Genomic DNA, 14,412 nt, shown 5'->3' with positions numbered 1-14,412 from the left:
GTAGTTGTCATTATAAATGAGGAAAAAGTCAAAGAAAAGGCCCCCTTTCAAATTCTGTCTCCTTATCCATGACAGATGTTTTAGTAAATATCTGCATTCAAATGAATTACAGTAAAACTCGCTGAAATGTCCCTAAAGACCCTTTCCTCCTGGCTTCTCTTTCTGTGGAAGCTATAAGCCACCCGAGCAGTCACTACTGCAGAGAACAGGACCCCCACGCAAATAAGGACAAACAGCAACAGAGATCTGATCCAAACATGTACATTTCTAGCCCTTCCTGACAAAGGGCTTTATCTCCACTTTGTTTTACCTGCACAGGGCCTGCAGGGAGAAGGACTCCTGTTCTCGAGACTGTTTGCTCTTCTTTGCCTAACTGCTCTGACCTTTTGACTGCACTCTGAAAATGCCTTCTTGGGGGTGGGAGGAGGGAAGAGGAGGAAAGGAGATGAGAAAGTCATCTTCCTAGATGGTCAATCCAGAATGTGATACACACACGATGTTTTGTTCTGCTTTTGTTTTTTAAATTTTACCCAGGGGCACCTCAGCAGGTCCCAGCCTCACAAAGCTCATGCTCTAGCTTCGTCAACTCCACTTACTTTCCCCTTTGCAAGCTAACGCACGCGCTAAGTCCCCTTCAGAGGGAATCCCAGGAACCCACCACCTGTGTAAACACACACTCTCCACAGGGACTCCTCCAGGCACTTCCCTAAGACACATAAGCTGTGTAAACAGATTTGAAATTCTACCTGCAAATAATCCAGGTGGCCTTGGCAGACCAGAATTCGTAGCCCTCTCAAGAACAGAGTCTTGCTGTTAATTTAATATTCAGAGCAACCTCTCCACAGGGGGGGAGACCGGAATGAATACGGAGGGGAGGAATTGGCAAATACCTGAAAATATTCCCACCATTGGCTCAGACAGGACCTCTCATTATTTAAGATGAGGGAGCTCACATTCCCCATCCTCTGGATGCTTCCACCACCTCCAGAGGCTAAAGCCTCCTCAAAGGTAATGAAAGAGTCAGTCAAGTTTGCAAATTCTCCCAACCATACCCTTGGGAAGACTGATCCTGGAAGTGTTACCTACGCAGCCAACACTGTCTCCCTTTCCCCTCCTCAGCACCGAGCACAGACAGCAGCTCATCCTGAGGAGGGAAAATGGCTACCACCAATGGAGACAGGTCGACCCCAACCGGGCAGAAGTTCACCCGAAATGGATCCCAACACAAACAGGCGATTGCTTGTCCCTCTTCACGTCTCCAAGCAGTAACCATGACAGTTCTTTCAAAAAGAGGAGTTTCAAAACTTTCTTCTTCCATCAAAAATGGAGCTTTACTTAAGGGATAAAGTTGTGGAAGAGTGGAGCTTAAAGCCCCCAGTCAGCCAAACGGACAGGCTGACATTCAGAGCACCGGAAACACATACGTCTGAGGTACAAATGCCTGCCTTTCGCTTCAGAGTCGTATCCTCTCCACAGTTATGTCTATCTAGATGTGGGAAAGGAGACAAATTTCATATTTTTTGGCTAATAATCGAGACTGAAATGGAGTCAGTCCTGCCGGCTGTCAGCCTAGAGCCAACCCTCCCCAATGAAACTCTAGAGAATATAAAACTTAATCAAGTTCTAATAGTAACTCTTCAAGAAACATGAAAAGCCTCACACAACATGGGACGCAACTTCAATATTTCTAATCATGTTTCCTCCCCAGCATCTGGATTCGATGCCTCCCAGCCATTAGTGAGAGTGGCCTGGTTCCTGCTATACCTAATCCCCCTGCCCGTCACCGTCCCCAAACAGGGTCAAAAGCAACGCAGGGTCAGGGACTCAGATGCAATTCCATACTCTGTTTTAAATGAGGACACATAAGAATGATGATGATAAAAGGTTAAACAGAACAAAGTTCTGCCTCTCAAAGACAATGATGGTGGTGGTGATGGCAATACGGCATGAAGAAAGCAAGGGAGCTTGGCCAGACACTTAAGACACCAATGAGGAAGGAGAAGTGAAAATCAGTTGGTTACCTCTCTCTGAATCCGGGCAGGCATGAGGGAACAGAGCAGAAACAACAGTTAGCATTCACACGGCATCCAGGAAATGAAACAGTCCCATTAACAGCAACGCTGAGCACGGACATCCCATCTTATTCCCCAACTTTGCTGCAATGAGTAGCCTTTTGGTGCTTATTTTAGCTGAGCTCTGTCACACAGAAGAGTGTATTTTGAGCCACGTTACGATGAAGCCAAGAGATGCCAGCTGAGTTTAGAGGCAACATATCAACCGGGGGAGGTAATCAAGCTTAAAATATCGCAGGCAAATACAGGAAACTGTTTGCAGTAAACACTGGCAAAGCCTGTATCTTCATTTTCCAGCTCCACCTGCTCCCAATAAAAAACGTACAGAAACAATGACACGGAAACAGCCTTACCTGTTTTTACTAACTTCTGACATCCTATTAATTGAGCTGCAACATTAGCCTCTCAGTACTTTCACTCAAATGCATCATGAGAAGGCAACAGGGCAGGAGGGAGCAGAGGCAGAAGGTCGAGGGCAGAGGCGGGACGTAGGGCCGGTAGGGCGAGGGATCAGATGTGCCAGGGGAGAGAAGAGCGGAAGGGGAGAGGGGCGTAGAGCCATTTGGGGTTTGGGGGCCAAATGCTTTGAATTTCTCTCCCAGAGCTGCCCTGAGCCAACAGGGTGACCCTGACGAAGTCACGTTAACCTCCTGACCTGGAGTACTCCCCATCCCCTCTGGTCTTGTCACAGTCAATGTGAAAGGACCTGAGGACCACCAAGTGCCTGGGTTGGTCACATGCATGCAAGTGAACATACAGCAAGTGGACTGCAGAGGCAGGGAGCACCGGATAATGAGAAGGAAAGGCAGAAGCCCAACCTCTGCAGAAACCGGCTCTCGCAAGTGCCGGGGTCACGGAGCAGCAGAGAGGGGGGCTAATCATGGGGTGAAACAGCACGCAGGTCACACAGTGAACCCGAGTCCCATTGCAGGAAGGCAGAGCTGGACGGCCCGACACAGAACAATGACGATTATTAAGGGGGGAAACCGAACAGGCAAACCACCTAAATTGCAGATATATGGACTCATGACAAACAAAAGTTTGGGGATTTTGATATCTGCACAGTAAAAAATCTGGAACAATATAACATTCAGATTGTCAACCGTTATCTGGAGGAGGGGCTTATGGGGGATTTTACTTAATACATTTGTTTGACTATTATACCACAAGCGCGTGTGACTTCTGTACTAAAGATTCGCAAACACCTACCTCTCTATTTCAGGGACACCACTGTGATAAGCGCACCCCAGCACAGGTGACAACACTCGAACATACACAACTACTTCAGTGACACTCCCAACAAACCACCCTCTCTTGAGCCCTGGCTCTGTGTCACCCAAACAGCAACCCAATGAAGTAAGTTTTACTGTTCTCACTGATAAAAAAGAAACCAAGTTCAGAGGGTTGAAGAACTTCATGAAGGTCACACAGCCAGTACACAGTGAGGTCAAGGTTTGACTGTAGGTCTGCAGGACTCTCTACTCCTAGTCTTCTTACAATGCACCCATGACGGGCACCCCATATTCCTTCACAGTCTGGCAGAATCACCTCATGGTTTGTCTCCTGAATGACCCGGTCGGTTACACAGGTGTTGTGCATAGGTGTTCAAGACAGGGGCAAAAGGTGTGGCTTTAGATGTAGAGGGGGACCTCCCTGCCTTTCCTTGGGCTGTGAACTATTGTAGGGGAAGAAGGTGGCTGACAATTCCCAAAAGAGGTCCTTTAGGCTGAGTATGTAGACAGAGCTGTGTTCCAAGCCTGTTGGCAGCCATGTTCCCTTGGGTGCTTTCCTTATCCTCTCTTTCTCCCGGGCCCCCTCTATGGGCCGGGCAGACTGTGTTATGTGGTGTGACCCTTCAAACCTGCTTCCTCGTCAGTGAAAAAGGGATAAGGACACCTAGCTCAGGGTAATTGTGACAATTAAATTAAATGAGACGGTGTGTGGAAAAGAGTACCCGGCACATAACACTGTGTGGTGAACAACCTCGTTTCAGTTATCATCACTAAGTCAGCTGACAGTTTTGGGTTCAGCTGCGTCATGCTGGGCGGCACTAGAAGAGAAACGTCTCTGTTGGATGGGAGGTCACTGGGGGAAATACTGTGGCCCTCTCTTCAGATTTGCTGGGCACCGTTTACCGCAGGATGAGGGGAAGTCGCCTCCTGCTCATGTCCTTCTGTCAAAGTTAGTCTACAGATGCAATTTCAGATCACTACCAAAGGATTCAAAGAATCCAAAGACCTGGATCCTAGTCCCACGTTGAATGAACGCGAGGTAAGTCTCTTAATCCGAATCTTGGTTTCTCATTTTAGATGGTCTAGGAATTGCCGAGGGCTCAGATTTTTATCAGAAAAGAATTTGTTGAAACGCTTTGACTCTCACAACAAAAAAGAATGAGTTGGTAGCATTTCTTTGGCTAGCTTTCCATTTATACCAGATGCTTTTAATTTTTTACTCTTAATAAAAAGCCTATGCCTAGTGTATGGCAAAAACCTTGCCTGATAACCATCAATCTAGAGACCTGAGACTATAGCCTGCCTCTTTGGAGTATAATTATTATTGAAGCCTTGGATATTTTAAATCAGATCCATTACTAGTGATCCACTTAAGGAAAGAGCCTCGATATGTAGCCATAGTGTTTTTCCTGAAGGCAGAACTTGGAAAAATGATACTGCAAACTTTTAACAAGGCTCTTTCTTTTGGGGTTAATAGACACTGCTTGATTTGCATGTGGCAGTAAAAGCTAGCCATAAGTAGGGACTTCAGAACAATCTTCGAAATGTCTTTCAGAAAATGCAGAAGAGTCAAGGTGGCAGCTCCTTCACTGATTGAACATCTTATAAATTTGCCGGGAAGAAAACATCAGCCCAAAGCTGGGCTCCTGCAGGATGCCCACCCTTCCAAGAGCTAAATGCAGCGCCAGGCGCAAGCTCGCTCCCCTCTCACTGTAAATGCACTGGGAAGAATTAAACTCCAGGATTAATTCCACACCAGCCATGCGCCCAAGGGCCGCCTGATCAGTATGCTCTCGGCGACTATTTCTTGGGAAAATGAACGTGGGAGTAATTGGCAATGTTTTCATTAAAATAAGCCTGAAATAACAGAACTACTTGGCATGTGTAGCTGGGCATCCAAATGAATAGGAAATTCCTCAAAATAAACAGCACGCCAGAATGACAATGTCTGTTCCAGCTTTTTGGAGGAGGACGCAGCCCCTCTTCCCCGCACGGCCACCTACTTCATATGCAGCACACGACCTTCCGCTTCTCACAAACCGACCACGTAGAGCCAAGACTTGCCAGTGTGCTTCTCACTCCAGTTTTGCACAACTCTGTTTCATGCTCCTTCTTGATGCCTGTCTTTCATCACTGGGGGGTCTTCTGAGCCTCTGGAGCACCAGCACAGACCAGCGTTCTCCACACGACAATGAAGCAAACACTACAAAACTTTATGTCATCAAAGCTCTCACACCCACTCCCGAAACTCACGGTCTATTTTCTCCCCTCACTTCAAGGTTTTTTATTTCTTATCCCTGACTTGTCTTAGTTGTTTGCCCTTGGTCAAGGCCCTTAGCCTCTTTGTTCTTCGGTTTATTCATCTGTAAAATGGGAGTAATACTGGCACTAACCCCCTAAAAGTGCCACGGGGATTACACCTGTTAATCCATAGGGCTCGCGGTGTGATGGCACACGACGTGGGCTCAATATGTGTGCTGAGCCACTCGTGTGCCAAACAATTGTGAAACAAGGAGGTCTGCCGCAAGGAAGTTTCCTGAACTGTTTTGGATCCTGGAATCTTTTGGAATCTGATAAAAATAGCCTAGAAAGAAATATGCATGAACCCACAATTTTATGCACAACCTTAGCAGGATGGGGAGAGGTTCAATAATGCCTGGAACTCATTCACGGACCCCCTTCGGATCCATTTCCTGCAGGTAAAAGATCTCTGAATTCTGGATTTATGCAAATTTACTATCTGGTGTCTGGAGTTTCAGAGAATTCAGCTCAGGAAAAGGTTCTGTCCTTCCCAGGACCAAACGGTGACAGAAGCACCTTTGAGGAGTGTGCCTTATTTTGCAAGCTAGTTCCTTTCCCACCTCCTTGCTCTTGCCCCCCAGCACCACATAGCCTGTTAACTTGCAGACGCTGGGAGTCAGAGTTCCAACAGGAGTAAGTGTGAAGATGAGGATCTAAAGTGGTGTAAGGTATTGAAATTCAAGGCACATTCTTCTAAACAAAGGACTTTTTCATGCCGCTGGAGAGAAGACACAATAGTTACCAGTCAGCTTACTGATGAGGGAAAAAGGGATATTTGAGAGCAACCAGGAAACGAGGTGTTGTTTTTTTTTTTTAAGCCCATGTTTGAAGAGAACAAGAATTAACAAGTGTCTGCTTTCATCTGGGCTGTATTACAGTAAAACAACAACAACAACAACAACAACACATCAGTCCTTCTCTGAATATCTGTGAAAAGAGAATACACATACAACTTACATTTAGGTCTCAAGTGAGAAATAAGTCATGCCACGCTACGGTTTCAAGGTATAAAGCTTAGGCCATAATCAAAGGATGAAATGATGTAAATTATATCTGAATTGTGAAACCATGGGCTGGCTTCCTTCCTGAAAATAGGGGTGGAAAAACAAAAAACTACTTGAGACCCAGAAGGCTCCTCTTTGACTTTGATACAGAAGAGGAAAGAAGACAGGTCTACACTGGAGAAGTGATTTCCATGCAAGAAGTACCCCTGGGACACAAAGTACCAGCAAGATATAGACAAGACTCCCAGGTAAAACCATAGTGAATCTGTGGGTGGATTCTCTTCAATTCCACGCACCCAGCCATGTGGAGGGCCTCTTTCGGGAAAGGCACATTCTTAGATCTGTTTCTAAATTTTCAAGAGGATTTAGGACCATCACTATATAGCCAATCCCCATTTCTTTGAGCAGACAGGAGTGCTAGTGTAGCCAACACAAAGAGACAAGACATTTGATCATTTGAATTCTGGAAACTTCCATCCAGATACAAGTATTCTTGATATTCTGTAAACTTGGTAATACCTCAACAAAAATAGACATCAACACTAGCATGACTGACTAATAACAAAATCACCACAATGGCCCTCCCATTTTATTGAATCTGCTGCCCACCCAGGTTCGGTTCTCGGCACACATTATGGCCAGGCCACACCATAACCCTGCAGGGGAGCATCACAACTCATTTTACAAACAAGGAATCCAAGATGGCAAGGAGTTTAACTTGCTCAACACCCCCACCAAGAGACAGTGGTGGATGTCCAGCTGGAACCAGCAGGTCCACTTGCCTGGTCTCTTCTCCGTCACTGTGTGGTTCTAGAGCACCTGGCACCTGACTGAGCTCACCTGTCTCCCAGTGAATGGGCTCTCCTCAGGACCCACCCCTCAACGAAAAGAGGTGGTCTCAGCTCTTTGCTCCTATCTCTATCCTATTGGATTTTTGGTTCCACCACCGCTGGACCAGGTGACAAAAAGTTATCTGTTTGGTCAAAACAACCTTCCCAGGCAAAGGCTGAGGGTTTCATCCTTTACATAGCAGCCAGTTATCCTGTTGCTGCCCCGTTTATGATCCCCTCCCAAACTCCCCGCCTGTCTCTCTCTGACCTCACTTTCTGCCTCACCTAAAGCCTGCTGGGCTCCAGCCACACTCCCATCCTTCTGTTCTCAAAACACATGTGCCTGTTTCTGCCTTGGAACTTCTGTGCTCACTCTTCCCACTGCCTGGATCCCGTCTGCCCCCACATCTCCTAGGGAGGATTCCTCCTTATTCTTAATCACCTCCAGAAAACCCCTCTGGGCCACCCAGTCATTGCCAACCCCTGCAGCCAACTAAAACCAATCTGCTTTTTTATTGTTCTTCCTTCTACCTCACAAAAAAGGAGAAATCTGTGGGAGCAGGAACTTTTCCTGCTGTGTTGACTCACCACCCTCAGCATTCACTCACCACTGCCTGGCACATGGTGTCGCATAATCAATACGTATTTTTGAATGAATGAAAGAATAACTAAATAGGGTAAACAAAGAACTCCCCCCCCCTTACTCCTGATCACGTTGGTAAGAACCTAAGGCAGTGATGCTGGGAATAATAGGGAGTTGGCTGGATTTCGTTTTCTCCCGCTGTTGTTTACACAGATGGCACTTTAAAAATGACTTCAGTTCACATTCCGTTTTCATGTCATCTGAAACTATGTTAATAAAACATATTTCATGTGAATGGGCAGGAGGAGAGTTCTGAAAAGATTATCAATCTCTCGTGACTCTATTTGAAGTGAAGCAAATCTATACTTTGATCATCTCCAGCAGAAACAACAATAACGTCTCCAGAGCCCCTAACTAGATTCCTTCTTCAGAACATTTGTCTAAATGAAAAACGGCTCCTCTGCTCCTGAAGAATTCAATATATAAATTTCTATTGTATATTGATTTCTATCAAGACTTATCAACTCCCCAGATAATTTTCTTTATATCTGTACTCTAAAAGAAATAAACCTTTGCTTATCATTTAGGGAAAACACGCCGGACAACACATTTCCATATCCGCCGAATCCGCCGACGCAGAGGAAGTAAGAAGAACTGCATCGTGAAGCATCACAGAGCATTCCAGAGGGACCAGGCTGTCTTAACAGCAGTTAACTTTATAATACAATTTGAAAGAACACCCATCCTTCCTGTTCAGTAAGGTTACTTTTCTATGCAGCTAGTCTCTTTATTCCAGCCTCCTTTTTCTTTTCCAATGAATATAAGAAATCTTTAAAAAACAAAAACCACAATCCCCTTACAGTAGCATTCTGTTTTTACTGTCTGAATTTACCTTCCTTTTATTGTCCATATGTGTTCATATTTGACAAACAGAATAAAGATATCACCTTGAAGAAGCTTAAGAGTGGGCTTGGGGTGTTTGAATAATGGTTTGTCACAGAAGTACCCCAAACAGCCTGACCTTCTCCGGGAATCCATTTTGGAGGCTGGTTTTCAGAAAACTGCACAGCTGGCCAAAAGTGACTGAACCTTCTTCCTTTCGAAGGACAAGGTCCCTCTTTCAGCTGTCGCTGTGGGTTCCACTCGGGTCCTTTAAATCAGGGGTGAAAAACCAGGGCCCCAGGCCATCTGCCCCGTCTGTCTGTTTTTATGAAGTGTCACTGAACATGGCCACACCCATTCGTTTCCTACCATCTATGGCTGCTCTTGTGCTCGGAGGACAGAACTTGGAGAACAGTATCTGCAACAAAGATGACATGGCCCCCAGAGCCCCGCTATTTAATATCAGGCCTTTTCCAGAGAAAGTGCCAAAACCCTCAGACGACACCCTGATTCAGGGGTGCAACATACAAGGCAGACAAACACTGAGATTCGCAGCAACTAAAGAACTGGTGACGCCCAGTGCAAGATGAAAATGAGGGGGTCTGTGTGAAGAAGGAAGAACTGCGAGATGGGAAGAGCAGAGCATTCAACCGGGTGCACACTAAACTGTACAGCAGCCTGAGGTGCTGGAATGATCCTTGCGACGGGTGACAGACTGCAAAGCCAGCTAGAAACGATTCCATCCAGACGAGGGAATAAGAGAGCTTCCAGTTTGTAGCTTCTTCAGAACCAAAAACACCTTTTGCTCAACTGAAATCTTACACGTACGTCCGACACGAGAGTCAGAGTCAGTATGGAGCTCTGCCTCAACCAGCTTATTTCAAAAAGGTCACACACAGGCTATGACTGTTTTTCTTGGGTGGGGGGAGGGGGGTAGGGGGCCGGAGATCACACTAGACTTCTTGCAAACAGCATTTTCATGTAACCTGACAAACAGATGCATGCATCGACATGACAGAATCAGGCCAAATCAGCCCCGATTGTCAACTGTGCTCTCTGCAGCTGCTTTTCCTCGATCATAATTATTTCAACTGTCATAATTTATTCATCCCCAGACAAGCTTCCATGTTCCAGGGTAACTAGTCCAGGCACTCAGGTCAGAAGGGCTGGCAGCCCCGTCACTTTTATCCCTCCTCGAGCCTAAAATTCTGACTACAGAAGGAATATCTTCTGCAGCATTTTTTTTTTGGCAAAACGAAACCAGAGTTGGTTTCAAAACCAAAGTTAACTGGCAAAGACACTGTAAGCTTTCAAGTTCATACACCTGAAGGTGGGAGGGTGCAAACAAATCCCATCAGAAACCAGAGACTTCATTTCTATACTTTACAGGCACAAGGAAAGGCCTTTTCTAGCTCACAGATTGCTCAGTGATTTTCCCACAAGGTTACCAAGGAATTTTACTCTGATTTGAGATACATACAGAACAAATTTTGTTTGTGACAATATATCAGTTGTTGGGACTCTAAAGAATGTCCCATGTGAAATAAATGACTTAAAATGCAATTATCAATGGTTTCTTATAAAAGGGGAGCAAAGGTGGAGTAATTCTATATGGATTAAAGCTTAAACCTGTCTTCTTTCTTACGCTGATCCTTTATTTTTATGACAGAACAAAGAAAATGCTCAAAGGTCTGCTACCAGCTGAGAAGGCGAGGCAGGGCAATGAAGGGTGAAAATGTCCTGGAAAGATGGCCACATGCACAGCACTCCACGGGACAGGTCTGCTCACCCACAGTGGAGACAAAAACAAAATTAAGTCGAGGTCTTGCTACAACATAAACTGAAACTGAGCTGCTCCATTGTTTAATAACTTTGTCCTTAAACAGGCATTATTTCTTTTCGTCTGTATTTCAAACAGAAATCAACAAGGAATCTAAACAAGGAATCTAAACATCCAGAGGTGGTCCTAGACTACACCCCTTCCTGCATCTACCGCAGTCAATCTTGCCCACTCCATCTCCACAACCCACTTCCCTTCCTTCCCTCTGCCACAGCTTTGACCTTTCCTGGACTGGGACTTGCTAGTGGGTCCCTTAGCTTCCACTCCTGCTCCTGACATCCATCCTCCTTCGCAGCATTCACGGAGATCTTTTATCATGAAATAAATTAGATCACGGCATTTCCCTGGTTACTACCCTTCAAAGGCTTCTCATGGCATTAAAAAGAAAACCCAAACCTTCAACCACAGCCAAAAAGCCCCACAGAATCTTGTCCCCACCTGCCTCCTCCACCCCAGTGCAGACCACTGGCCCCCTCGCTCCTGCCTCCAACCATGCCGGCCTCCTCTCCGATCCTAGAACGTGCTGTGTGCTCCTCTGCCTCAGAGCTTCCTACTTGCTCCCCACTGGCTTCTTCTCAGCCTTCTTATTCAGCTCAAATGTCACCTCCTTGGATGGACCGCCTCTTGGTGGCCCCTTTCCCCACTAAACTACTCTGTTGCATTCTCCACGCCACCGACCATCTTCATGGCACTTACAATCTAGATCATCATGCTCCCTATGGTCCTTCTGGCTTATGTCCTGCCTCTGTGCACCTTGTCTGTCTCATTCCATCATGTGCCTCACAAGACGCCTGGCACGCAGATGTGGAACACCTGCTGAACAGCAAAATAATCTATAGATTAAAATAAATATCAAGTACTTGGGATGGCCACAGTTAAACCCTCCAAATAGAAAATGAAGTATTTTCATCTGTATTAATTCATCTGCCCATTCAACAAACTGAATTATGTATGGACAGCATCCTATGCCAGGTATTATATTAGGGCCAGAAGAACCCAAAGGTCTAAGGATTTCTCGAAATGTTATAGTCTGTGAGTAAAATAGGCATTTAGAAAAGATTAAGTTACACTACTATTTACTATGTTTTCATGTAACCCTAGGGATTTGTGGAAAAGTCTGGAAACCCAGATGAGTAAGAAGTTATATCATCAACACACTCTTAAAAAAAAAAAAAAAGGCAAAACAAACCAAAAATACCACTCCATGAAAACTACAGAGAGAGTAAACAGGTGTTTTTCAACTGTGCTCCAGGTCTCTAAATCTAGGAGTCACCTCTTCACACTCGGGAGACTGTGGACAGATGGAAAGCTTTGCTCAGTCAGTGGTATAGAATGGAATTCATTTCCCTGGTGGGGGGTTGTTCAAGATGAAAGCTGTTGAAATGAGACCAGAAGACTGCGTGACTGATAGATTTTGAAACAGACTGGAATGACCACATCCAAATAAACAATGTCCCTTTTCAAACCCTTTTAGAACTCAACTTCTGGCCCTCCTTGCAGTCCCAGACTCCTCTGAGAGGTATCCATGATCAAGGGATGCAGGTGCAAAAAAACTGACACAATGGTCTGATTACTACTTCCACCCTTGGAGAGGAGGTGACCTTGGCCCCACCTGTGTGCACCTACAGTCTTGGGCTCAGCGGGCCTCCAAGGCAGCAGTCAGCAGCAACATCCTCGTACCTCACCTCAGTGTTATCCATACGCTTTCTCAGGTGTGCTCCAGTTCAGAAGATCTGAAACGGGTCCTCTGACAGCATTATGTGAGCTCCAAGAAATTAAATGGGTACTTGTTGCATTTCCCATTTTAATCACTACTGCCAATGCCCAGCACGTAGGAGCTGTTCAATAAATACTTATTAAATAAATTATTCCCATTGCTTAAAAGCTAGGACTTGCTACATATGATGGAGGAACTCATTAATGCACCAAGTGTCAGAAAGGTGGGGTTCCTGACCCACCCAGCACAGAGCCCATGCCTTCACTCTGAGCCTCACTCCCTGCTGAGCCAAGAACCACAGGGCCATCTTCGACCATAAAGGCTGATGCTTTGTGGAAAGTCTTTCCCCCATTCAGCTTTTTATAGATATTTCATTCTGGCCAACACAGCCACCAAAAACTTTTACAAAATGATGGACAAAATAAGGATTTAAGGCTGTTTTCCTCACAATACGTTATGCTTCTAAGTCCCTGGGAGAGGCTTCAGGACACCAAAAAATTCCTTTCACAAACCAGCACCAACTGACAGGCAGTGGCAAAGATGTGAACTTGCAAACTGCTTTCGTGTCAGAGTAAGGCTGGAGGAGAAACTGAGCAATGATCTAAGGAAACCAAAATGAGAATATGAGGAAAGCAGGCACAGCCCACCATTCCGGATTCTAGTCCAAGCCAGGCTGCCGCTGCAGTTACAAAAAGAAAGAAAAAGACTAATGGGATTGCCTGCTCCTCCGCCTTCTCCTACCCAAGGCAGTAATGAAGATTCACAGCCACACGTTAATTAGGGAATCAATAAACGTGCCTGGTTACAATACTGGTACAGGGAAACAGATAATGGAGAGAGAAGGCACAGATTCCCCGAGAAGCCAATCGAATGTTGTATGCAATATTTCCATCCTGTTTTTCTTTTTTAAAAGGTTTTATTTACTTATTTGACAGACAGAGACAGCAAGCATGACCAGGGGAGCAGCAGGCAGGGGAGAAGCAGGCTCCCCGCTGAGCAAGGAGCCTGATGTGGGGCTCAATCCCAGGACCCTGGGATCATGACCTGAGTGGAAGGCAAACGCTTAACGACTGAGCCACCCAGGCACCCCTTTTTTCTTTTTTAAAAAAACTCCTTTTTGATTGCCAAGAGCAAGGAGGTGATAGGTTGGCTGATTTTCTACATTTTGGGAATCTGAAACATTTTCTCACATGGAAGTCACAGATATTCTAAATCCTATGGCTACAGTTACTTGTAAATGCACAGCCTCTCTACACCAAAGAACATTGCTTTTAATCCAAAAATTGGATTACCAAGATCCTGCAATTGTTTTTCACTCCTAATAGACAAGAAGACATAAATGTGGATTCACCAGAGGGCATGTGAGATGAATGCACTCATTTACTCAATCGTAACACTCGCCGCAAGAGAAATGCCCAGTGCAGAGCATCGGAACAGCCCACCACTGAGCAGCCTCCTGCTGCGCTGGTCAACTGGGATCAAGACTCCTGCATCCCACCCTACCCCACCCCACCCCTCCAATCCCTCCAACCTTCACCCTTCTCTCCAGCGAGGCAGAAAGACCCCTCCTCAGCCCTTCCAGCCGCCCACGACCCGGCACTTCGCTAAGCGCCGACTCCGGGGAAAGGGAGGACGCAGCCTTTGTCCCGCGGGTCTCCCGGGCCCGCCTAGCTGTGCCCGCGAGCCAGCTCGGGCTCGGACCCCGCTCGTCCCCTCCGCACGCACCTGCAGACAAAGGCCCGCCGCCCCTCCCCACGTCTCTCACCTTGGCCTCCCGGGCCGCCCCGGCGCTGGGACCAGGACACCGGTGACCACGCCAGCCCGCCCGCCGCGGCCGCTCGCTCGCACCAGCAGCCACGCGTTCCCTCCGTCTCAAGTTGAAGCGAGAGGCGTCCGCGCCTCCGGGGGTCCGCGCTGGCCCGCCGGCGCTCTCCGCCCGCCGCCCGCCGCC

At 46.5% G+C, this 14,412-nt stretch overlaps 1 protein-coding gene across 13 annotated transcripts in view; it reads right to left on the bottom strand.

The window, feature by feature from the left end:
* APBB2 (amyloid beta precursor protein binding family B member 2) overlaps window positions 1-14,412 on the bottom strand; it is a 318,990-nt gene that overhangs the window by 14,123 nt on the left and 290,455 nt on the right. For 8 of the 13 annotated variants that reach the window (XM_034671900.1, XM_034671902.1, XM_034671905.1 and 5 more), the window contains one exon: window positions 2,022-2,027. The exons of the other annotated variants lie outside the window; for them this stretch is intronic. In XM_034671900.1, the coding sequence (XP_034527791.1) occupies window positions 2,022-2,027 (6 nt within the window). The remainder of the gene's footprint in view (window positions 1-2,021; window positions 2,028-14,412) is intronic. 13 annotated transcript variants of the gene reach the window in all.

Source organism: Ailuropoda melanoleuca, chromosome 11 (genome assembly GCF_002007445.2).
Source record: "Ailuropoda melanoleuca isolate Jingjing chromosome 11, ASM200744v2, whole genome shotgun sequence".
Lineage (NCBI taxonomy): Eukaryota > Metazoa > Chordata > Mammalia > Carnivora > Ursidae > Ailuropoda > Ailuropoda melanoleuca.
The sequence above is the reverse complement of the archived record's forward strand: the minus strand, read 5'-3'. Positions and strand labels throughout refer to the sequence as shown.